Source organism: Eleutherodactylus coqui, chromosome 3, assembly GCF_035609145.1.
Source record: "Eleutherodactylus coqui strain aEleCoq1 chromosome 3, aEleCoq1.hap1, whole genome shotgun sequence".
Classification (NCBI taxonomy): Eukaryota; Metazoa; Chordata; class Amphibia; order Anura; family Eleutherodactylidae; genus Eleutherodactylus; species Eleutherodactylus coqui.
The window spans coordinates 90,717,828-90,744,553 of record NC_089839.1 but is presented as its reverse complement, the minus strand read 5'-3'; the positions used below and the strand labels follow the sequence as shown (position 1 = coordinate 90,744,553).

Below are 26,726 nucleotides of genomic sequence, written 5' to 3'. Positions count from 1 at the left end.
CTTATGTTAGCTCAGCTATCCGGGACACTGCAACGGGATTTATTAATGTACCGTTGGTGGCTTCCTGGGACCTAACCATGCTGTGGGTCCACACAAACTTCCCATAGCGGAGTTGTACCTGCCTGGCACTATGAAAAAAAACCAGACTGACTAGGGCATGCGGTGTGGGCCGAAGCCAACCTGTATTTTATCTCACGTTTCCTCAGCTATCCGGGGCACTGCTATGAGATTAATTTATGTACCGTCGGTGGCTTCCTGGGACCCACCCATTTGTGGGTCCACACAGACTTGCCATAGTGGAGTTGTACCTGCCTGGCACTATGAAATAAACTACAGACTGACTAGGGCATGCAGTGTGGGCCGAAGTCAACCTGTATTTTATCTCACGTTACCGCAGCATTGGGACAAACAAGAGGAGCGATACAGCGCTAATGAGACATTCACAGCTACGTTAGCATTGGAGTCCGCTCTAGGCCCGCGCTTGCTGAGGGTTTGTGCAGAGGCCTATGTCCTGGGTGCAGTGAAAGTCCGCTTCCTGCCTACGATTGCTGAAGCTGTTTGCCGAGGCATATGTCCCGGGGGAACTGCAAGTGCGCCAGGTTAGGGCTGTGCAACTTTTTCCTGCTAATCCAGTCATTGGAGCGGTGAAAGGAAACGTAACTGATTTACTGAGCCCATCGCAGATGAACTAGCATCGAAGTCCGCTTCATGCCCGCGTTTGCTGAGGGTGTGGTCTGAGGCCTATGTTCCGGGGGAAGTGCAAGTACGCCAGGTTGGGGCTCTGGAGCTTTTTCCTGCTAATCCAGTGATTGGAGCGGTGAAAGGAAAGCTAACGGATTCACTGAGCCCGTTGCAGATGAACTAGCATCGAAGTCCTCTTCATGCCCGCGTTTGCAGAGGACTATGTCCCAGGGGAAGCGCAAGTACGCCAGGTTGGGGCTGTGGAACTTTTTCCTGCTAATCCAGTCATTGAAGCGGTGAAAGGAAAGGTAACTGATTTAATGAGCTCATCGCAGATGAACCAGCATCGAAGTCTGCTTCATGCCTACGATTGCTAAAGCTGTGGGCCGAGGCCTGTGTCGTCGGCGCGGTGCAAGTCTGCCATGTTTGGCCGCTCTGATTTATTTATTGTTCATGTCTTGGGTTGCCTAGGACCTACCCATGCTGTTGGTGCACACTTAGTTCCCATCGCGGTGTTTGACCTGTCTGGCACAAAGACACTGACTGACTTGGGTAGGGGGCAGAGTGCAGATGGCTTTCCCCTTGCGGTGTCGATTGAGCTATGCGACACCTAGACAGAATGAATACTGTGTGGGCACATGGATTCCCCATAGCTATGTAACTCGTGTCCATGTTTGCAGCTCCTGACGGAGGTGGCACAGGATTGGAATGAAGATCGAACGTCAATTTCTCATTGATTCTCTACAGCATTGTGGGCTATCGCCCTGCCCCTTTTAAAGCGGGTCGCTACCTGGCCCAGCCAACCCTCTGCAGTGTGTGCCTCGGGTTCCTCCTCATCGCAGACGCACTTATAAATAGACATGAGGGTGGTGTGGCTATGCAGCCAGTGTGTGGCATGAGGGCAGCTGAAGGCTGCACAGGGACACTTTTGTGTGCGCTGCGGACGCAGGGTCGTGCGGGGGGGGGGGGGGGGGGGGGTTGGGCAGCATGTAACCCAGGGGGAGGGGGGGCTCACTCTTGCCGCTATTGTGTCTTAATAGTGGGACCTGGGAGCCTGAGATGCAGCCCAGCATGTTGCCCCTCGCCTGCCCTATCCGTTTGTGTCATTTCTATCATTCTTGGGTTTTCCAGATTTGCACAAATGAAAACCTTAGCGAGCATCGGCGATATACAAAAATGCTCGGGTCGCCCATTGACTTCAATGGGGTTCGTTACTCGAAACGAGCTCTCGAGCATCACGGAAAGTTCGACTCGAGCAACGAGCACCCGAGCATTTTGGTGCTCGCTCATCTCTAAAAAGAATCAAATACCACAAAGCTAGATTGCTGTAATGTATCAGTAAAAAAAATGTATTCGTCTGGGATCTGAATTATTTTAACAGAGTATGTAAGGCTGAAACAAGACATATATCCATCCAGTTCAGCCTATTACCCCCCCCCCTCCCCAATGTTGATCGAGAGGGTGGCAAAAAAACAATCCAATGGAGTAGAAGCCAATTTTCCCCATAAGAAGTGGCCTGTGGCTTAGGATGGTGAATGATGGGGAAAAGAGCTATATTACACTGTATCGGATCTTGGGGATGCCAACACAGCCGATTAAGACGCTTCCCCATAAATTCGGCCAATGCTACGAGTATTTCTGGGTCCATCTGGAAAGTAATAGATGGCCAACGTTCCTCAGGATTGGTAAATGAACCTCTAAAATGGCCAATGTGCCTTTAACCTAATAAATATCTGAAACCTTATAATAAAATGTCCAACACATCAGATATATTCACACTGTTAAAAGACATTTGTCCACATTTATTCAAATGTATTATCAGTTCAACTGATGCTTAAACATCAAACACATTTACACAGTATGAGGGAAGTAGACACAAATAAGGGAGGCTTCTATGAAGAATTATGGCACAAAAGTAAAAATAAAACTTGCGGTTGCAAAATATAAGAGTTTTCCATCCAAATGCATTTATGATAGAGCAAAAGATATGAAAATTGTCTAATTCATAGAAATTCTAGAAGTAGCATGAATAGTCAGTGCATACGATTCTGTTTAGTGCTGTGTGTCCCTGGACGTCATCAGGTCCTGTTTATTTCCTGTTTGGGTTTGTAGTGCAGCATACTGCAGGTTTGTTTTGTTGTAGAACAAGTGTGGAGTAGTTATGGCATTTCTTCACCAGTGACTCATATGGGGTCAAAATTGGACTACAATTGCCTTTATGTAAATCTAGCCTAATACATGATACAGCATACTAATTAAAAGGGTCTAAAGTCACCATATTAACTGATGGTTTGTGTGTGCTTTAAAAAAAAAAAAGCCTTCAAAATCAATGGAATTAGTATGGTGCATGCTAAATAATAAGAAAACTGTGAATGCACGGCCTTTGATCTAAATATGTCAATCTATGAGCAGTGACGCAAGAATTGGCCACCATGCAGTTAATAAATGGTTGCGCCGAGTCCTTCAAAGCAAGAGCTGCTGTTTGCAAGGACTCTCCTCTGTGGTGAAGGCTAGTATCAGACCAGCATATTGTAACACATCTGTATATAGATCCGTAATTTGAATGCATAAGAATGATATTACAGCTGTACGTCTTCAGTATTTGCCTCGAAGTTTAGGGTCATTGGCTTTCTTTTCTACGGAGCAAATGCTGACCAGTGTTTGCCTAATAAAAAGTAATACCAAGTTGAGTTCCGCACAAGACACAGAGGGAGCAGGACGTGCCTCACAGAGCTCCTGCCAGCACTACTCCCAGACCCATCGGGACCCTCCAGTGTCCGAAAAAAACAGCAGCTGCGGGGAATAGACATCACCCCCGCTTGCTAGGCGGAAGACCCCCACATCAGAGGGACATCGGAAAGCCCCCGGCGAACCACCCGATCCGACCCGTGGGAAAAAGGAGAAGAACCGGGATGCGGCCGGGAAGAGCAGAGAGACCCTAAGCCCAAAAGCCACCGGGCCCTATCTGCCCAGAAGGTCTCCGGTGAGACGCGCCGACCCGCCGACTCCTTCCCGACCCGCACCGGGAGTACTCGTGGCACCGTGGCCTAGGCCGCACCTGAGACCGCGGCCTAGATTTCCGGCCGCGAGAGCCGCGACCACTGCCGACCGGGCCGCAAGGCAGGAGAGGGCATCGGAGAGCAGCGGAGAGGCACGGGAGCCCCCGCGGGGGTAGCGAGCCACACCGGGAGGACGGCAGAGAGCCGGGCGGCGGCAGAGGCTGTGGCCCCGCTCCCCAGCAGAGAAGGCCCCCACTCAGCGCCAGGCAGGAAGTGAAGCCTTGGGAGGTGTCCGGACGGCCCGAGAGACATCCCCGCAATGGCGACCCCGCAGGAGAACGGTCGGAAAGTTGCGGCCTAGCGGCGCCTGAAGCCGCAGCCTAGATTTGCGGCCGTGACGTCAGGGACAAGCCCCGCCAACCACAAACGCCAGGGGGAGGAGCCGAACAGAAGCCACAGCAAGGGGAAAACCCCAAACACCTGCACAGGAGACGCAAACCCCCCAAACAAAGGAGATAAAAACTACAGGAAATCACAGCCCTCCCCCCAAAGCCCAAACAATACCCACAAAAAACAAAACAAAAAAAGTAGCGGGAAAAAGGGAAATCGAGACAGAATTAACAAAGGAAAAAGCCGGGACCTGACATAAGGACACTAGATAAAAAAGACATGAACAAATAGACCTAGGACAAAAAGCCACATCCACAACAAAAAATAAACCGCAATAAAACACCAAGAATCCGGATACAGGAAACAACTTCTAATACAACAAACTCTCACAAAACACTTGACACCGAGAAGTCATTAAGGCCTCATGTCCACGGGGAAAATCGGGCCCGCTACGGATTCTACATGTAGAATCTGCAGCGGGTCCATCCTGCCCCGCGGACATGAGCGCCGAAAATACAAATAAATGAGAATAAACTCACCTCCGATCCGCTCCGTTTCTTCTCTTCGCGGCGGCGTCATCTTCTCTCGTCGCGGCCGGATCTTCATTCTTCGGCTCGGCGGATGTGCACGATGACGTCGGTGACGTGCCCCGCGCATGCGCCGGGCCGAAGCAAAATGATCCGGCCGCGGCTGAGAGAAGATGGCGCGGCGCCGAAGAGAAGAAACGGAGCGGGTAAGTAAAATATGATTTTTGTGTCCCGCGGATCCGGACGGCTTCCATAGGCTTCAATAGAAGCCCGCGGGAGCCGTCCCCGCGGGAGACCCGCATGAAAATGGAGCATGGTCCAGATTTTTTCATGCTCCATTTTTTTTTAAATCACTTTTATTGACGATCCGCGGGTATTTATCTACCCGCGGGTGGTCAATGCATCCCTATGGGGTGCGGATCCGCGCGCGGGAGAAGAGTTAAAATCCGCTGCGGATTTTAATTCTTCTTTTCCCCGTGGACATGAGCCCTAAAGAAAAATGGACAAATATCTAAACAAAAGAAGCGCAGGCACCCCAGCAAGAGCAACACGACAGTCAGACATAGACAAAACAACCACAGGAGGAAAACAAAAAAGTAGACCCGTTAAAAACATCAAGGAAAAAAAAGCAAGACCGCGCATCAATCTGCATCCCCTCTAAAAAACACTCCACCACGTGCCGCGGTTTCACCAAACCCTGACCACGAAGCAATGGACACTTCTTCTACACAAACTAACGAACAACAGTGCGGAAATGACGCAGGCAACACTAGTGGCACAAGAGGTCTCAAAAATGCTTCTCCCTTTATTTGACAACAGACTTGAGGCGTTGCACAAATCCATAAACTCAGCTATGTCACAAATAACAGATAACACCCAAAGGCTGACAGAGCTAGAAACAAAAAACCAGAACATAGAACAACGCTATCACAACGCTAGAAACCGCGCTACAAAGAAGCCAGACAGAAACCGAAATGCTCCGGGAAAAAGTCGACGATCTGGAGAACAGACACCGTCGCAATAACCTCCGCTTTGTGGGAATACCAGAGACAATATCCAACAGCCAGCTTATAACCTACTTAACCACGGAACTACCACAAGCGCTCCAGATCGATTTACCCAATGACCCCCTAACAATAGAAAGAGCCCACAGAATCGGCCCACCAGGGGATGGACGTAACAACAGAAGCAGACCTCGCCCAGTGATAGCAAAATACATGCACTGGACAACAAAAAAAGCAATTCTACGAGCCTACAGACGACAAGGAGAACTGATAATACAAGGGGCAAAGATCCTGCTGTTTCAAGACTTCTCGGTGGCAGTGTCACAGAAGCGCAAACTGTTCACCCCGATCTGCCAAATCTTGCATGAACGAAACACACGCTTCCAATTGCTGTATCCAGCAAAACTCCGGATACAAGACGGCAACAAGTCCTTAATATTTAACACTCCGGCGGAAGCAAGAAGACATCTACATATGGAAGAAAATGAAAAACAGGGTTGAAACAGCTAGGAAAAAGGAACTGTTTTGTTGCTCCTCACAACAACCCTGATCCAAACACCGTGGATGTGGCACTTGCCACGTGAAAGGCGAATTTAATGTTAAATGCTTATATGTTTATTATTAAGTTTCACATGTTTCTCATGATGTTTTTTTTCTTGACCCATTTGACCTCTAGAAAAAGGACCAATAGGAAGATCGGAGGACCCCGCAGGCACGGCACGACCAACACTCAGTCACATCCGCGGCTCGCTGGGACCGAGGGATGTGACAACGATAAAGAGGCAAAAGTAACGGTAACTATAACCAACACAAACACACCAACATGCCTATAGACACAGAAACAACCGACTATCAAACACCCACCATGATACAAACACTATCTTGGAATGTAGATGGACTAAACACGCCAATCAAACGAAAAAAAGTACTTGCGCACCTGAAACGATACAAACCCGACATAGTGTTTCTACAAGAAACACACTGGAAAAAGGAGGGAAGGGGCGAACTAAGAGCACCATGGATAGAAGCATGCTACACGGCCTCACACACATCGGCGTCACGAGGAGTAGCCACCCTGATCAGGAAAAACATGCCACACACGATACTACAAAACATAGCTGATTCGCAGGGCAGATACCTGATAACAAGAATAAACCTGGACGAGCAAATTTATGCCTTGGTGAACATCTATGCTCCCAACACAAACCAATCAACATTCTACACCACACTAATAGAGCAGCTACAACCGTATCTAAATGACAAAATAATCATGGGAGGAGATTTCAATAGTACACAAGATGAAGCATTGGACAGAACAGGGCCATCCACCCAAACACTAGCAACCACACATGCATTATTAACACTAAAAGAACAACTCAGCGTATGCGATCCATGGCGTCTCCTGAACCCCACCAATAAGGAATATACATGCTGCTCTAACACCTATCACTCACTCATTCTCACACATAGACGTCTTTTTAATCTCAAACATCATCTTTCAATATCACCACGAATCGGTAATACACCCAATATCCCTTAGTGATCATGGGCCAATAGCAATGAGACTGCAATTGATCGCACCGCAAAGACTAACCAAAATATGGCGCTTCCCCTCATATCTACGGGAGTCAGAAGATTTTAGAACATACATAAAAATTAACTGGAACAACTATGTAGATGACAATAGGGCACACATATAAACAATATATATAGACAATATAAACCTATTTTGGCAAGCCTCAAAGGCAGTAATGAGGGGACACGTCATAAGTTACTTATCTCACAGAAGGAAAAAATTCCAAACCGAATTCGAGACACTACACCACTCCCTTCTGACAGCACAAAAAGAACATATGAACTCACGAGACGATAACTCGTATCAAACTTTCACCACAGCAAAACCCTTACTAAACACGTTCGTACATACCCATGCACACTGGCAAACCCAATTAACAAAAAACAAATTTTACAGATGGGAAAACAAGACAGGACTTTAAGACACAACAATGGAGACAACCTCACAACGAGACAGGACGAGATAGCCCAAATATTACAAGAATATTTCGAAGACCTATATAGAGCAGAGCCAACAGACATATACAAGACATAAACAACTCCGTAAACTTACCAAAACTAACTGAAGAACAAAAATCCTTACTAGACGCCGACATTCAGGAAGAAGTAGTACAGGAGGCAATAGCGAAGGCACCAGGGGGAAAAACACCGGGCCCTGACGGATTCTCGACAGAATATTATAAAATATTAACAACAGACATCGTGCCAATACTGACTCAACTCTACAACACAATATACACAAACAGAAGACTTTGGCAACTCCAGAACAATCCTGCTCCCCAAACCAAACAAGGACACAACAGACCCAAAGTCCTACAGGCCAATAGCGCTACTGAATTGCGACTACAAATTCCTATCCAAGATACTAGCAGACAGACCTCAGCAAATTCTTCCGTCCATACTAGACCCGGCACAGAAAGGCTTTACACAAGGGCGAAGTGCCATAAAAAACATCAGAACCGCCATAGCGGCGACGGTCGTAGCACAAAACCCTGAAAGCCAAACGACGATGTTGCTGAGTCTGGACGCAGAAAAAGCTTTTGACAAAATGGCCTGGCCATTCTTAAATTCACTGCACGACCCTTACAATTAATGGACTCAACACCCCCAGAATAGATCTATTTAGAGGGGCTAGACAGGGCTACCCGCTCTCTCCGCTATTATTTAATTTATCGAAAGATCCATTACTCAGACACTTAGCACAGACATCGCTCTTCACAGGAGCAAACTGCGGAGACATAAAAATAAAGACAGAGGCATTTGCAGACGACCTGCTCTTGGTGGTAAACAACCCCAGGGAAACACTAACACCTCTAATACAAAATATCGAGAGAATTGGCAAACTCTCGGGATACACTATAAACTTAGACAAAACAGAAGCCCTGCTCCTCAGAGGCCCGGCCAAACCCTCATGGGCGACAAAATACCCATTCAAATGGGAAAAACACGCCATACAATACCTGGTAATACAAATTACAAGGAACCCTTCCAAACTATATAACACGAACATAGAACCCCACATTAAAAAGCTACAGACAACCCTGAATATGTGGAAAAATTTCACGATCTCTTTTCTGGGGAGGGCGAGCCTAATAAAAATGATAGAATTCCCACGCCTATTATATATACTACACTCACTACCCATACTGCTAAAGTCCAAAGACGTAAAAAAAATAAATTATCTATATAGGAAATTCATATGGGGGGAAAAAGACCGCGTATCGCATTCAAAACACTGAACAAAGAGACTACAATCTAGCAGCACAGGCGCGAATCATACATGACTGGATTCACTCCAAGTCATATTTCACAAACAAATCTCTTGAGCAGGAAATGGCTGGCTCAATTAGACTCCAGAATATACTACATAGCCCATATACAGAACTCTCAGGAAAAATCAAAAAGAACCCCCTGATATTAACGGCCTGGAAGTCATGGAACAAGCTACGTAAAGACAGTCAAGCTTTACCACAAGTATCATTACACCTGTCACTAATAAATAACCCCAACTTTCAGGGCGGTAACCCTCACAACATCTTTGCCGAATGGGAGGCCCAGGGAATAGATTCAATAGAAAAACTACTGCACATAAGGGAACGACGTATAATGACATACAATGAAGTGAAACATAAATACCCGGAACTTCAAATTCCGCTGTTCTCATACCTACAAGTCAGGCACTACATCACGGAACTTATACCAAAACTCCGAGAATTCGATTGGGCACAGACAGGACACACATGGATAATTAAAAAAACAGGGCCACTGGGGCATGATCTCCAAGCTGTATAGGGCGATAAGAAACATGAGAGAGCAAGATGACATAGACCTGGGGATTGGAAAATGGGCCCTGGATAACCCAGACTTCACCCCAACACTGATAATGCAATCACTGACTTCAGCACACAGATACCTACCATCGGCAAGGTTTCTGGAGATGAGGCTACAAATTGCTCACAGGTCATACATAACCCCAAGCAGGGGATTTCATATAGGAATTTATGCCACTTCAAAATGTTTCAAATGTCAGGCACCTCATGCAAACTTGTACCACAGCCTGTGGACATGCCCCGTAATACAGGCTTTCTGGACACGAATTAGCGAATACACAAAAGCACACCTGACGAATTTCTGCCCACAAGAGCCAACATGGGCAATATTTGGGTACTTAGACCCTGAAACATATCGGTGCTCAAGAGGCGTTAGGAAATTATTACATTTCATAGCAGCGGCAGGTCTAAAAGCCATCTTACAAACATGGATCCAACCAACAGGGCCCCCGTTCAGGCTGTTCCTGGACAAACTAGCGCTCCTGTTCCAGATGGACTGGGCGGAGACATCACTTTTCAAGGAAAAGATGGTACAAGCCTTTTTTTGAAACCTGGGGGAGTTTTATTCAATTACTACCACAAAGGGTAAAAGACAAACTAAGAGACTGCTTTTGTTACACTTGCTGGTTCCAGGAGCAAATGATAACAAGGGACATACCTATCTACGGTGACACACCTAGGTCGTGCCGTAGCCATGTGGGGACTCCACGATTTTGAAGATCTTCAAGGTACAGGTCAGTAGACCAAAAAACATCTGTAGTCATAATGGGTCAAGAGTTTGAGTTAATGTATGTAAATTACCTGTTTTAATGTTTTGTTTGTTATGTTTAACATAAATAATATAAAAAAGGCAGGCTATGACAGCACACCCATGTAAAAAGAAGACACTCAACAAACTCACTGTAATGCCAAGTGTTTGTCATGACCTGTTCAATAAAGACAAAGTTAAAAAAAAAATAAAAAAAAGTAATACCAATACGGGGGCAAAAAACTGAGAAAAATAGGTAATCATACTGAGCTTTTAAAAACTATCCATCATAATAAAAATAATTTTTATCTTTTATTGTTAAAACTACAGCCATGTGAATATATACATAATTTACATTAGGTCTGTATTAGGGTCCGCAAACCACTAACCAAGTATGGAGTTAGAATACGCTCATCTTAAAAAGGGCCTAAAAGTGAAAGGTCTTGAACAGGGTACCTACCCTCTATGACTTGGATAGGCTTAAGGGCTAATGCCCACGGATGGATTTCTGCAGTGTGCAACCTAATAGCTATTAAACCTAATAGCTCAATGTTCACGCTGCGGAATTTCACCGTGGAATTCTGCAGTGACATAAAGCATGGTCTGTCCTATCTGCTGCGGGAATACACGCGGCCGGTTTCTATTGTAGTCAATGGAAGCCAGCCGTCACGCTATACTTCCACTGTCCGAGTGCGCATGCACGTCGGTAGGACGCGCGCAGCGGATTTGGGAGGTGAGTATGGGGTCCTTGGGGGGGGGGGGGGAGAAACACGTCGTGATGGACTCTGCTGCAATATTCCGCTGACAGAGTCTGTCACGGGGCATACGGACAGATATTGTCCTAATAGGTCAGCCCTTATAATAAAAGATTATAGTAACAGTCCTAAATTTCCCACATTATAATTCTTACGTCCCGAGTGCGATAGATTCATGTAGATATCATTAATATGTATCTTTCAAAATTTTCTCAGCATCATGTAATTATTAAAATATTGTCAAAACCAATTACTATCCTCAGGCCGCTCTCCTTTGGTCATTGTACAGAGATAATGTAAATCTATGTATCTGTTCACATGGTTGTATATTTCAATGTCAGTTTTTAAGACCCAGCATGCGCTATTTTTGCCTCCATATTTGCATTCATTGGTATTTTCTATTGGACAAATACGGACCCGTGTTTGCAGAGTAGAAAAGAAAACCAAAGACAACAAATCCGTATACCAATACAGTTCATGATGAAATACTGATGGCATACGATTGCAACGTCATCTGTAATAAGCCCATAGTACAGACATGCTACAATGTGATTAATCCATAAATTTTTGAGTGCTATCTGCTCTATTTTGCCACGTTTACCGCACCACATCACCCATCACAATGATGGGGTGCGCTAAAATCCACTGAGAGAGGCAGTAACCTGCGTCCGAAAATGGCGGCAAAATGCTGCGATCAAAATCACAGCACGTTTTGCTGATGGCATATGTGAGAGTGGCCTAATTGTATATGTAAATTGCTTTCCCTATAGATTTTTAATATAGATCATGTAATACAACAAAAGAATATCCCTAAAATCAATAGAGCAGTGCCCCCTAGTGGCCATTCATAATAAACTGGATTAAACAACTGTTTTCTTGAGCTCATGCACATGGCTATAAGAGGGCTGCTATATAGGTCCACTGAGGCTGATGTTGTACCTTCCTATGGCTCAGTAAATTTTTTTTCTTTTTTTTTTTTTTAGATAGAAAAAGCCTAAGCGGCATGTTTCATCAGACTGTATTTGCAGAGGTATTCTCCCTTACAAGCATTGCTGCTGGGGGACATTATCTCCATATACAGTCTCTGATGCCAGCAGTATAGCTCTGTGTACCGGCCACTAAATCCAGTATTGATCACAGTTTATTATAATCATTTAGCCCTAGCATGATATTGATTCCTCTAAGTCATGAGCCAGACAGGGTGACATTGGTATATATGCGGATGCGCTTGTGTGCGCAGTATTGTATGCAATATGGGAACTTCATGAGTATTAAATCATTGCTTCAATTTTTTTTTAACAGATCTGTGCTATAAACATAGACTTTGATGGACTACAGGTTGCAGGGAAGTGTTTATATACATACACATCAACATAGCCTATATAATGCAATTCATACCATACATTAGGGGAGATTTATCAGTAGTGTCATGGGATGCATGAGTTTAAATGTAAGGAACAATGGTGCCAATTGTACACATGGCATAAAATATTTGGTGCAACTTGCTAAGCATGCTAAGAACCCTTCTCTTCCCTACAGCACTGGTGCATCTTTAGTAAAGGTTGGTGTATACCATGGCTCCTTGTAGCCAAACCCCTTCATAGGTGTCAAGAGTGTAGAAAACACATGATACATTTGCTGCATGACATTTTATTTTGCAACAGAATTCTGCTGAAATTTTCTGTAGTAAATCTGTTCACTATATTCCTTTTCCTCCCTGTAACTCATCCAAAATAGTCTTCCCTGCAGCCATGCTTATGTAAACCAGCAGCATTGCTCCCCTAGAGGCACATGTGCTGCCTTTAGGGACAGAATTCCATGTATCACCACCACATTTGGTGCTCTGTCATAGCAACACTAACTTGGTAACCTATTCCTTCTTCATAACCAGCAGTGACATCTGCATTGCATCCACACATTAAAAAATAGGTTTTAAAACATAATATCAGTATGACATAGGTTAGTATTTAAAATATAGACCTTTACCCATAAATCATGGGTAAAGCCTTGTAACAGGCCTGGATAGATCTTGCATTGTTGGCATTCATTAAACATTACGCTCAGAATTATAAAAACAAATGAATGTAAAGTGATATTAGAAATATGTAGTGCTGCTTAAAACACCCAATGACATTTAACTACTGCAAGGCATTGAATCATGCAGAGTACAAAACGGAACGGGTGTGGAGTGTCCTCGGAGGCGGCTTCACAGGTGGGAGGAGGTGGAGAAACATAGTTTCAATGTATAAGGATTTGATCCGTCTGTGGAAAGAAAGAAGCAGCAACATTTTAGCAACAACTCAGAGGAGCAATATTAAAAATTGGAAGATGAATTTTTTTAAACCCCTGTAAAAAAAAAACCACTATTATACTAAAGTTTAACCCCTCAAATACACAGCCTACTTTGGTACTTAATAATGGGGCAATTTACTGGATTCTTTCCATCTCTACATTACAACATGAGGGCTTGTTTTTTGCAGGGACAGTTGTATTTTCTAAAAAGACTATACTGAAGTACAATGTATTGTATAGCTTAAAGAAAACATTTGGTACTGTGTTAGCCACAAAATATTATTGCTCTCAGTAAGGCTAACTTCACATGGCCGAGCATGGTATGGGGCCGCTAATCCTGCCCCCATATCACGTTCACAAACATGTAAATTCCCCAGGGATGCAAGGCGTTTTCATGTTAAAACAGCCTTGCGTCACTTCAGGGAAGAAGCAATCCTCCTGCCATAGCGGTCAGCCGTGACAGGAGGATCACAGAGTTTCTCCCATTGCTTTCAATGGGAGACCTTGTGATGCTGCCGCCAGCCCCATTGACAATGAGACAGCACACCGCAAAATTGAACATGCTGCGCTATGTTTCCTGCATAGCATCACATCCCATCGCGGTGCCATGCAGGAAAACATCGCTCATGTATATGAAGCCATTCAAAAGAATGGGGTTCGTATTTGTGCGTCTCAAAACGCAAAACTTGTACACTAAAAGTGCTCATGTTAAGGAAGCCTAAGGGAAAAACACATCTTGTAGATATGACACCTTTTAATAACAGCAAGCCATCAATGCTACTTAGGTTTCTATCAGACTAGTTTAACAAACGATTTGAAGAAACATGAATGTGGATATATTTATTTATGTGCACACTAATGGTCAAAACTTTTAGAACACCTCAATTTTTGCAGTTATTTTTGAAGTTAACATGGTTCAAGTCTGACAAATAGCATGAAATGGTTCAAAAATAAGTTAAACATAAAAATATTATGAAATTTTAACCTGAAATGTAACAATGGTGTAAATTTTTTATTTAAACCAAAAGGGCTTTTACCAGGCAACACATCAAGGATATCTGCTCTGCAGCACAAAAAGCAAACTATGGTTTGAAATTGGATGCAAACTTTTCCTACTGGTGTCTCAATTTTTGTAGATTACTTTCAAACCCTCTGATTCTATATAACCAGTATAGGAACAGACTGCATTACACTCTCTAGGGTAGGATTTGGAAAGTTATGCTCTTCAGAATAGAGGATAATGCCATCATAATGGCAAGAAAAAGGCAATTAACCAAAGACAGACAGATAATTATAAGGCCTGTTTCACAGGGGCGATGAGATATCGCAGTGAGACAATTGCAGCGACATCGCATCAGTGGTCCGTTTTCTCATGGCAATACCGCATTTTTGTGGTGGTACAAAGTCACAAGAGGTGCTACAAAGCCAAGGTGGCAGTCAGTACTGTTTCCTCTACCATCAAAAGACGATTGGAAACTCTTGATATGAACAGGTCTGGCAGACCAAAGGCCACTACAAAATCAGATGACAAGTTTGAGAGTCAGTTTGTATGATCGGCGCCTCACAACATAAAATCTTCAATCACAGCAAAATAAACAAGTTTCCATTTCAACTGTGAAGAGAAATCTATCTGCAGGCCCCACAGGTAGAGGATCAGTGAGAAAGCCACTGCTATGGCTGCAAAGTAAAATAAAATGACTTGCCTAGGCCACGTAGCACCTCCAGTGGACCACTGAAGAGTGGATGAAGGTCTTTAGTACATCATATGGGGCTTTTGTACACCAGAAAGTAGGTGAAAAGATAATTTCCGAATGTGTGCCATAAACTGTCAAACATGGAGTAAGCGTGACCCTGGAGATGACCAGGAAGTCCCTTCCAACTCTTACCATTCTAGGATACTGTATTAATACACATAAAAATCCAGTCAAAGGTTACACTGTTACAGTGCGCATACATTGTATTTTAGCCGCACTTCAGTAGCGGTGAGCGATTCCAGCAACCTCATTGGTTGTTGGGTACACACCCCCCTTTGGAGATGTGCACGAGCCCCGCGGGGCGTGCATGAGTGCTACCCAACGAGCCCCGCCGGCCGTGCATGAGTGCTACCCAACGAGCCCCGCGGCCAATGACATAATTGCTAGCAGCCCCGTAGGAGGGTCGGCAGCACCCTGCAGCGCCTGCCAGCGTTACAGTTCTACTGTGTTGTCCGCTGTTCTCATGCCCTGCAGGCTGGTGTTCCCTCTTGTGAGATCAGCACAGCACCCCCGGTTACTTAATGTACTCAGCCCGGGTCTAACTACCGACTGTCCACACCGATCCAGCCTTCTATAATAAGACACACGGGATGTAGAGGATCTGCCGATCAGGATATACTTCTTCCAGGCTTATTATTGAAGGGTGGATCGGTGCGGACAGTCGGGGATCACACCACGGCTGAGTACATTAAGTGACTGGGAGTTGCTGTGCTGATCTCACAGCAGGGAACAGCAGCCTGCAAGGGGTTCATAATATCGGCCAACAGAGTACAAGTTGCCGACCCTCCTATGGGCATGCTAGTGCTTATTTAACGGGCCGCAGGGTTCGTGAGGTAGCACCCGTGCACGGCCCGCGGCTCTCGTGAACATCTCCAAAGGTGGGGGGTGTGTACCCAACAACCAATGAGGTTGCTGGAATTGCTCCCGGCTACTGAAGTCCGGCTGAAATACAATATATGCTTACAGTGCAGAGGTTCTGCATTGTTTAACCCCTTAGTGACAATTATTTTGATTGCTTTTTATTCCATATTTTTCTTGAGGCAAGATTATGTGCAATATGGCATGTTTTTTATTTTTAACTGCGTTCACCGTGCAGTATAAATTATGTTAATTCTGCAGGGTAGTATGATTATATCAATACCAAATGAATAGGTTTTTATTTCGCAACTCTTTCACACTTTTCAAACACCCCCCCCCCCCCCCCCCCTGCCCCTTTCTTTTTTTTTTTTTTTAATTGCTGCATTCAAAGATGCCTAACATTTTTTTTATTTTTTTTGTCAATGCTGCTGTGTAACAGGTTTTTTTTGTGGGATGAGTTGTGCTTTTTAAATGGTACCATTTGTTGATCCATACAACATTCTGATCACTTTCTATTCTGTTTTTTATAAAAGCGAGATGGGCAAAATTAGCTATTTTCATCATGTTTTTTGTATTTTTTTCCTGACGTGCACTGTGCAGGGTAAATAATGTACTTACGTTTTTCTCTGAGTCATTAAGAATGCAGTGATACCACGTGCAATTTCTTTTTTTTTCATAGTAAAAGGAGGAAATCTGGAGTTTTCACATTTTTTTTTTTTCACATTTTGTCTTTATACCATAACTTTTTATTTTTGTCCCACTAGGGAACTTGATTATCAGCATCTTTTATAATTCTTCTCATACACGGCAATACTTCAGCAAAGTAGTGTATTACAAAGCCTATGAATCTTCACCAGAGGCTGAGCCTCTAAAGCTGCTGTAGCTGGCAGAACCGGAGGCCATATTCAAGCCTCCAAGTGCCATGGCAACCCATTGTGACCCTGTAATCACATCTTGGGGGTCTAATGGGTGACAGAGGGAGCCTACTCCCTCTGTCAGCCTTTTACATACCACGGTTGCACTGACCACGGCACATAAAGGGCTAAACGGCAGGGATCAAAGGTGTCTCTGGTCCCCGTTGTTTGAGCAGGTGCTAGGCCATTATCTAATAGCTGAGCACCCACTCTCCCTGCCACGAAAGACCCATGCCAAGCTTTTGATGCAGCTGCCATCAAAAGACTGCGCATAAGAATAAAGCCCCATAACGGCTGCCATCAAAAGGCATATAACATACAGGGATTGTTCACATCAGCATCAGAGGTTTCCTTCAGAGCCACAATCATTGAAGTCTGTTAAAACGTAGGATGATCTAGAGCAGTGTTTCTCAACTCCAGTCCTCAGGAACCCCCAACAGGTCATGTTTTCAGGATATCCTATAGTAAGAACACCTGTGGTAATGTCTAAGGCACTGACCATAATTACATCACCTGTGGAACACTGAGGAAATCCTGAAACATGACCTGTTGGGGATCCCTGAGGACTGGAGTTGAGAGAACACTGATCTAGAGCTGCACATGGATCTGCTTGGCCACTGGATTCTGTTTACCTGCTCCCAAAACCGAGAAGGAAAACGCAAACCATAATGCCAATTTGAACAAAGCCTTATGGAATTTGGTGAATAGATGGTTGGAAAGTCTTTTTAGAACCATGAAGACAAACCTTGGACTTGCCATCTATTACCAACCATTCATCTAGATGAGATGCAGTGTGGGGTACTCTGTACAGAAACAGGCGAAACTGGTGTTATGAGGTCCGGCCTTGAACTGCCACTTCCCTTCACATATTTCTAAAGCGAAAAAGATTTATGCCCTGTTCACATCGTGTTTGAGGAGCCCATGTTTGGCAGATACACTATATGCAGTATGGAAAAGCATAGTAGCCTACGCCATTTCATACAACTGGTATATAGTTGAAAGAGCAAAAAAAATAAAAGAAGAAATATATTTCACTGTATGTATACCATATCGCATAAGGGCTCATTCATACAGGCATATTTACACAGTGTATTATGCAATGAATAGAACCTATTCATTTAAATGGGTTCGTTCCCTTGAGCGTATTTTGTCATGCAATTGCATGAAAAAATACAAAGCATGTCCCATCGTAAGAGCCCATTGAAATCAATGCGCATGTGTTAATACGCACAAAATGCGCAGGAAAACGGAGTATTTGCTGCATATTTATGCACCAAAGCAATAGAATTTCATTTGTTTTTTCATGCACGTAGTTACAGGAGTAAAATGACTGCAGATAGGCATGAAATGTAGCGCAACATCGTATATCGGCCCGTGAATATGCTGCGTGTTCATGGCACAAAGTGAATGCACCCTTATACACATACAGCACAATATACTTGGAGACATGCGGTCTTCAGAAGGAGGTTACGCGGCTCTGTTCTCAGTGATCAGTCTACTCATCTGCTCTTTCGCCATTGCTTGTGTAAAATTGCAAACATGTAGTTTAATCATTGCAACATAAAATTCCACGCAAGAAGTGAGTGAAACAACATGTCTGACCACAAAGGCGTATGTCAGAATGTACAATGCAGCAAAAAGCAACTAATTAGAAAGATTGTGCCTACAAAACAAAATGCGGCATCAAACATTAAACAGCGAGCAGCTATAACTTTAAGCTTTTTCGATCTGACATCCTCCAACATTATGATTTAGTCTCTACCGTTCAGATGTTGGAAGGCGTTCGACAGGGAGTTTTTTTAACTGTATTTGGTTGACTACTGGTCGAAGACTATCTGACGAGGCACCTCTTGTAGTACTGGCTTTAGCCAGCAGTTAGCGCTTGTTATTTCTCAGCAGAGCACGAGCATGCATGCCGAAAAATTGAATTTGGAAAGGGTTGAAAACCACGTGCCTATTAATGTGTAGGTCCTGTAGACCACAAGACCCGTGAAGGTGTCTTGTGGAATCTGGCAGCAAGATATTAGCAGCAGATCCACTAAGTCCTGTATGTGGCGAGGTGGGGCTTCCATGGAATGGAATAGTTATGCAGCACATTAGAGACATTCGATTGGATTGCGATAAAGGGAATTTGGAGGTCAGGTCAACAGCCTGCCAACAGGGAGTATCGCTGTCATGAAGGAGTGTAACTCGATCTGCAACAGAATTTAGGTAAATGGCACTTGTCAAAGTTTAGAAAAAGCCAAGGAACTGGAGATCTCCAGAAATATAAACATCTGTTTTTATTCCTCATTCCTAAAATGCACTACACTTTTCAGCCATGTAGGGACTTATTAAAACCCCCCAAAAAACAAATCAAGGTCTGAGACAAGTGCAGGCGTTATCTGGATTGGTGGTTTTGGTAGAAAGAGTGGTGTATGGGGGACACAACCTTGTTCCTTGTCAAAGTAATATCTACATGAATGTCAGGACCTAAGATTTTGCCAAAAGAGCACTGCCCTAAGCATCACATTGCCTTTGTTAGCTTGCCTCCTTCCCACAGTGCATCCAGGTACTATTTCTTTCTCAGTCATCCACATAATTTACAAGAAAAGGTCATCAGACCTGGCCACCTTCTTCTATTGCTCCATGGTCCAGTCCTGATGCTCACACCCACACTGGGTGTCAGTACTAGTGGGGTCAGTATGGGTACTCTGACCAGTTGGTGGTTATGAAGTACCATATGTGACAAACTGATGCATTGGGTATTATAGCACCTATCACAGCCAGCAATAACCTTCAGCAATTTGTGCTACAATAGCTCTTCTCTGGGATCAGACCAAATGGCCTAGATTTCGTTCTCCACGCCCATGACCTTGTCCCCGGTTCACTGGTTGCCCTGCCTTGGATCACTTTTGGCAAGTACTAATCACTGTATAAGGTAAACACCCACCAGACCCACAGTTTTGTTGTTGATCTGACCCACCTGTCCAACTTTACCAAAGTTGCTGTGATCCTCGAGATGCCCATACACAGTGCAGATCTCCGCTAACTGCTGGGCAGCAGTGGGGTGAAACAATGACATGTCCAGGTGCCGACAATAAGTGGAGATCCACACGGTGTATGGACAACTTTATACTTACCCATTCTTCCCAATTCCAAGACCTCAACTTTAAAGAATTGACTATTTGCTGCATAATAAATCCCATCCCTTGACAGGCACCGTTGTAACAAGATAATGTAATTCACTTTACCCATCTGTGATTTTAATGGCTGATCGGAGTAGACCGAGTAAGGATGGTTTCAGATCTTTGGCAGGGATTCCGCTTTCCTGCTCTGTTCGTTATTTGCAGCCAGATTTATGATGGAACCTCCGGCCGAAGGTTCCGTCACAGATGTGAAACTAAGAATGTACTCTTCAAGGGGTAAGTGATATATACAACATGACCCATGCAACAAAGCTTACTGGAGTCAGAATTAATCTGCAGAAATGCATTCTAATTAGAGATGAGCGAGCACACTCGGTTAAGGCAGTTACTCGGGCGAGCATCGCTCTTCTCGAGTAACTGCATACTCGTCAGAGCAGATTCAGCTGTATGTAGCGTGAAAGTCACAATTTTTTTTAAAGATCAACAGAAACTTTACGAAGCATTCACAAAGTAGTATATTTGAGCCTGCTGACCCTGATGATTTGGCAGGGTGAGGTAACCGTTTCTTGTCATTGAATATAATCCGCCAGCTATATTTGACTGGCCTTGGGAAATCTAGCAATTGCGCAAGTTTCCTGTCTGACTCTACACTCATGCATCCATAAACATCCTCACTGAGCAGGAGAGCGGCCAGACAAGTCCCAGCCCTTGTAGACTGCGAAAAAGGTGATTTTGGGGCCTGCGCATAGGATCTATAGGTTTGTGGGGGAAAATGTGGGTAACAGACTTCCTTTATATCCACAGCATGTCAGCTTATGTTGTGAATGGGTCACAGATTTCTTGCAGATTTCCCCCATTGAGTTCAATGAGGAGAATCTATATCTGCAGCAAATCCAAAATATTGCCAGTTTTTCAGTCGACTACCCTCGAATCCTTAGCAAAACCCACAGGTAGGGACATTTTTTTTTAATTCTACAAAAAGTGAAACAAACATACAACCCCACATTATACTCCCCTTCAGCATCTTTTTCCTGCTCTCTGGCCGATCTCTGCATCCTGGCCCCAGTGACCAGTGCTATAGTTGCATGTGCTAAGAAGTCATTGCTGGAAGCCAGAAGACCGGAAGAAAGGAGCAGGCACGAATCTACAGGGGTGAAGATGCTGAAAATACATTTTTTTTTTCAATGGTCCAAATGTCAAATCTACATCAAAATGATGAGGATTCGCAGTTGTGGAATTCCCTACAGAAATTCCAGACAAATGTTCTGCAACAAATTAGTAACATATGAATATGCAAATAGGGGTCTTCGTTCTTCTAAAAAAAAAAAAAAAAGGAGAGGAGACTATTAGAGGGTGCCCCCTGTGCGCAACCAACTATTTGTTGTCACGATGACAACGTGTTGACTGGTAGTTGCTGAGTGTTTGCGGTCAGAAAATATATATATATCTGCATATCGAAAGTGTGAAAATTATCCTGGCTGCCAGATATGAAAAGTGTCCAGCAACCTCTGGCTGCAAAAGGGTTAAAATGCTTGCATTTTCAGTACTCCTCAATCACACAGACATTGCTTCTCCTGAAGGTTTGGTTCGACATACACAGCACTACAATGTAGAACACTTATTAAAGTAGCACTACTTACTCGGTACTCGTATTTGGTAGTGATTTAATACTGTGAGGGCTTCGACTGCTTCAGTCTTCGTTTCCCACTCCAGCAGACCAGACAAGGTTTTTGATGATGCTGCAGAAGACATACAGAACATAAGTGTTAATAACTGGAAATACAACCCATAACCATGACCAGGATTAGGGGTAATGTCAAAATCATTACTTTCACTGAGACTACAATACTGTGTAACATCTTGGGACGTGCATTAGAATCTTCCTACAATAGACTTAGATTCATGCAGTTAGGATGGCTTCACACGGACGTAAGCGTATTTATACGATGGGTGATGGGTGATGAGTTTTTACACGTATCTGCGCGTATTTTTTGCCCTGCGTATCTGCACATGCAAAAAAACCATGCAAGCATGCTTCCGTTCATTTTAATGGACAATGAAGTTTACTATGTGTGCATGAAAATAGAACATGCTGCATATATTTTTTTTTTTGCACTAATAAAATGCACGCACAAAATATACTCCTGTAAACTAACCCACTGAAATCAATGGGAGCAGAAAATAGAGATGGAGGGGAGCTACTACCGTTAAAAAATTTTCTTCTTTATTGAATAAAACAAAGCATACAGCTCACAGGTACACGCTGAACGCGTTTCGGCAAAAAACCTTTTTTTTTTGGCTGAAATCAATGGGCTCTGTTCACTGCATGTTGCAAAATCTGTACGTGCAATACGCAGCACAAATGCGTTCGTGTGAATTAGTCCTTACATGCGACTTCTATTCGCTATGGGTAAAAAAAGCCCGCATACACCCTTGTGACTACTGCAGAGTTACCAATAGTGTCATACGGTTGAACGGTGGAGATCCTGAGTGGTGGAACCTTGCATATTAACTACTGGTGGGTTATCCTGAGGATATTTCATCCATAGTAAAGTCCAAGGAAAACCCTTTAAGATAGAAGGGGGGTATTCCCACTTTGGGAATCCCATTTCAATGTGTTCTACATTTCAAAATAATACACTCCCCCATAAGATGCCCATTTCCAAAATGCCCCATTCTCCTCTGCCTTTTTGTTGTTTACCGTTCGTTGCCGGAGAACATACCAACTCTGCTGTCCAGCAAAGGCAGCTGGTGCACTTATTATTCCTTCTTTTATCGAAATCTGGTGGCCCAGATCTCAGGGGTGCATGAGAACTAGCTTTCGGCCACCGTTACCACTGTGCCATGCCATTTCTTTCAATAGAAGGGCTTCTGTATGGCAGAAACAAGTCCTCGTTGTTAGTTCTGCCCAGAAACCCTCCTAAGTAAAGAAATAGAGCACAGTGGTAGTGGTGGCCGGGAGCTAGTGCATATACACCCCTAAGATCCTGGCCAACAGATTTAGGGGTCTGTGAAAAGTGTTATTTTAGCAGTATTGGATTATACTAACGTTTGGCATCAAATACTTTGTACTTGATGAACTTCGGAACTTGGTGATCTTCACAAAGCTGAAATAAAAAGAAACAAATCATGTAATATGGGATAAATTGTTAAACGCTAGTCATGCATCGTCATCATTCATTTTATGCAGCAGGAAATCGTTGGCTCGTTTACTTATCATTCTGTGTAAATACGGATCGTTCACATTCGCTGTATAAAGGCCCTCTTACACGGGGCAACAGTCTGTTAAGCAACTGCACGAGCGCTGACGTCACCACTAAGGTAGTTAGCGCTCATGCAGAGCATTCAAACAAAAAGATTTGCCACCGGCTCACTGACTTCTCATGTGCTTTTACAACAACAAGCCAGGGAGTGCCAACGAGGTTTTGTAAGCTGACTTAGAAATCAGCTTAAACAACCGCTAACGGCAAGTGAGTTATTTTGCTGCATTCGCGCTGAATGATTACCGCTCAAATTCGTTCAAACAAATTTTGAGTGATTAGTTACGCGTAAAAGGTCCTTAAGTGGCTAAGAACGACTTCTTTGAATGAGCCAAAAATGTATCTACCTGTATAAACAGACCGCCAGAGCAAACTCGAACATCGTTCAAGTGATAAATCGGAGCATCTAAACAGACACATATTTTAAGAACCAAAAAGCTAATTTTCATGATGGCTTACCTCAAAAATCATACAAAACAGCAAAAACAATATGTGCAGCTGGCAAATAAAGCATCACAGAATACAATGTTGGTACTTCCCGAGTCTTCGCAGTAACATTCACACGCAGTAATACTAGCATTTACGTATCTGCCACCATTCTCTCCCCCCACTCTGACAGATCCTCTAGAGCAGTGGTTCTCAACCTTTCTAATGCCGTGACCCCGAAATACAGTTCCTTATGTTACGGTGACCCCAAACCAAAAAATAATTTTGTTGGTTACTTCAAAACTGTAATTTTACTACAGCTGTGATTCGGAATGTAAATACCTGATATGCATTATGTATTATCATCGCTACAAATCAAAAATAATTTAATTTAGTGATCAATCACAAAAAAATTTAATTATATGTTAAAAAACATTTATTACTAATTCCAATAAACAATATTTCGCCTTAGCATAGCATGGGTTTAAATATAACAACAGTAATATAACAGTAAACAACAGTGCAATATTTTGCAACAGTATGCTGCTAAATTCAGTGAGATGGCTGTGGTTGCTTCTTGTTTACCAATTCCGAAATTCTTGGGGCAGTCTTTGCAAGGGCACAGCGAAAATCATTTTCCATAACAAGTCTACTTCGGTATTTAGACTTGATTACCATCAAACGGGAAAACCCTATTTCGCAAAGATATGTTGTTGGAAAAGGAAGAAGAAGGAGCAGCACAGTCTCAGACAGAATAGGATATAATTGTAAACACTTAATCCAGAATTTTGTCAGTGGCATCGTAGAGAAATCTGTTTTTGCTGCATCATTGTTAATTAGGTCGATGAACTCTTCCTGCACTGTCTCTGGAACATCTTCAACTTTCACTGTGAATGGACTTCTGGCAAGTGCAAATGGGGTGTCAGGTAGATTAGGAAAGTATGATGAAATTTCGTCTGCAAGCATGTGCAAATGTTCTTTCACAGAAGTTATCATCATCATTTTTTTGTCTGGCTCAATTTCATGTTCCTCAAAGAAGGCTGCTAGTGTAGGAAACATGTAAATTTTGTTTGCATCCAATTTATTTTTCCAAAGCTGAAGTTTCATTTGGAATGATCTAATTTTTTCGGACAAATCGAGGCACGTTGCATTTGGTCCTTGTAGTGATAAATTTAAGTCATTCAAGATGGCAAAGATGTCAACCAAGTAAGCTATTTTCTGCAGCTCAGTTTTATCGCTAAAAAGTGTTTCAAATTGTGGTCTTACTTTCTGACTGAAAAATGTTTTCAGTTCATGACGAAGCTCAAAGACACGTCTTAAAACTTTTCCTCTTGACAACCATCTGACTTCAGTGTGAAATAACAGTGCATTGTTTGGCGCATCTAGCTCGTTGCACAGTTGGCAAAACACTCGACTGTTTAAGGCGCTGGACTTAACAAAATTGACACATGTTATGATACTTTTCATGACTTCTTGTAAATCTTGCGGCAGTGTTCTAGTCGCTAATATTTGGCGATGTATCATACAGTGTGTTCCAATTGCTTTTGGCGATTCATTTTGTACCAAACGTTGAAATCCTGAGCAACATCCTAGCATAGCAGGAGCACCATCTGTGCAAACACCGCAAACCTTTTCCCAGGAGATGTTATACGCTTTTAGAAAAGAACCAACTGCGTCAAAAACATCACGTGCAGTTGTTGTTGTTTCAAGCGGTTTGCAAAAAAGAAATTCATCTTTAAAATCGCTATCATTAATATACCTCACGTAAACCAATAACTGTGCACAGTTTGCCACATCTGTAGATTCATCAAGCTGGATACTGAATATTGGTAGTGGTGCAGATTTAATTTCGTGGATCACCTGATCAAGAATATCGGCAGACGTCCTTTATTCTTCTGTGGACAGTGTCATTAGATAAGGAAATTGCATTCAACTTCTGAACATATTCATTTCCAATCATCACTCGAACTATGTCTTTTGCGGCTGGCAACAGTAAATCTTCAGCAATCGTGTGAGGTTTCATAGCTCTGGCGATTCTGAGTGCCACCAAATATGACGCTTCAACAGCTGCTACATTGTGTTTGTGGTACTGGCTACCAGTATCAAATCTAGATTTTTTAAGTCCATCAGCTTTGTTTCTAAAATGGTCGATATTCTTGCCAGCAAAGGTTGGATGCTTGCTATCAAAATGTCGTTTTAGTTTGTTCGGCTTCATAGATTCAGCTGAGATAACTTCACAACAAATAACACATTGTGGTTTCTCAATTCCTGCTGTAATTATTGAGGTAAAACCATACTGCAAGAAATCCTCAGTGTATTTTCTTTTCCTAATATCCTTGTATGCACGATCCATTGTCATGAGAAGGTCTGCTAAAAAAAATAAAAGATGGTCGTGTCTAATGAGCTTGAAAAGAATCCTATTATTTACTATTTCCTGTGTTTTTTTCAATTACACACATGTTAATATGACCAGGGGGCCATATTCACATGCTTAATCCACATCTCATTTACTTGAATGGGAGACCCGCCATTATCCTTTATAATCGTCAGCACCCTCCTCCATTATCCTTCATATCCCTCACTGCCCTTTCCATTATCCTTCATAATACTTAGCAGCTCTTTCCCCCACTATAATTCATATTCCTCTGTGCCTCCTGCATCATCCTTCATAATACTTAACAGCTTGTTTATATGAAAGATAATAGAGGGGGAGTATTATTATCATTCATAATAGTTAGCAGTTCCCTCAGCCCTCCTGTCATCCACCAAGCACCTTTTTTCGTTCCCCCAAACCCCCCTTGTCAACCTATAGACCGCTTGATCTTTAATACCTTATTTCTGCAGTAGCGGAAGTTCTCGGCGGCAGTGGGACCTTGCAGTGAAGCATCTGAGACACAGGCACGTCTGCTGCATTTAAAGAGGCAACGTCCCTGTCCCGGCTGTCATGCTTCACCCGCAGCTGGGGGTACAGGCAAAAGAATATTGATATGGTCCGGGGTGCGCTGGAAGCACCAACGGGCCCTCTCTGAGGCCAGCACTGCTGTGGACAATAGGCGCTGCGGGCGACCCTGTGTTTTGTGGCATT

General features: G+C 43.4%; 2 protein-coding genes across 3 annotated transcripts in view; one reads left to right on the top strand and one right to left on the bottom strand.

The window, feature by feature from the left end:
• Window positions 1-26,726, top strand: part of LOC136620153 (regulator of microtubule dynamics protein 2-like) — a gene marked incomplete at its 5' end in the record, with an annotated part of 371,477 nt that overhangs the window by 9,330 nt on the left and 335,421 nt on the right. The window lies entirely within an intron of this gene.
• The window catches only part of LOC136620846 (heterogeneous nuclear ribonucleoprotein L-like), a 78,352-nt gene continuing 62,737 nt past the window's right edge, over window positions 11,112-26,726 (bottom strand). For both annotated transcript variants that reach the window (XM_066595868.1, XM_066595869.1), the window contains exons 11-13: window positions 23,005-23,062; window positions 21,596-21,694; window positions 11,112-13,271 (exon numbers count right to left, since the gene is read on the bottom strand). In XM_066595868.1, the coding sequence (XP_066451965.1) occupies window positions 13,216-13,271; window positions 21,596-21,694; window positions 23,005-23,062 (213 nt within the window). In that variant the 3' untranslated portion in view covers window positions 11,112-13,215. The remainder of the gene's footprint in view (window positions 13,272-21,595; window positions 21,695-23,004; window positions 23,063-26,726) is intronic.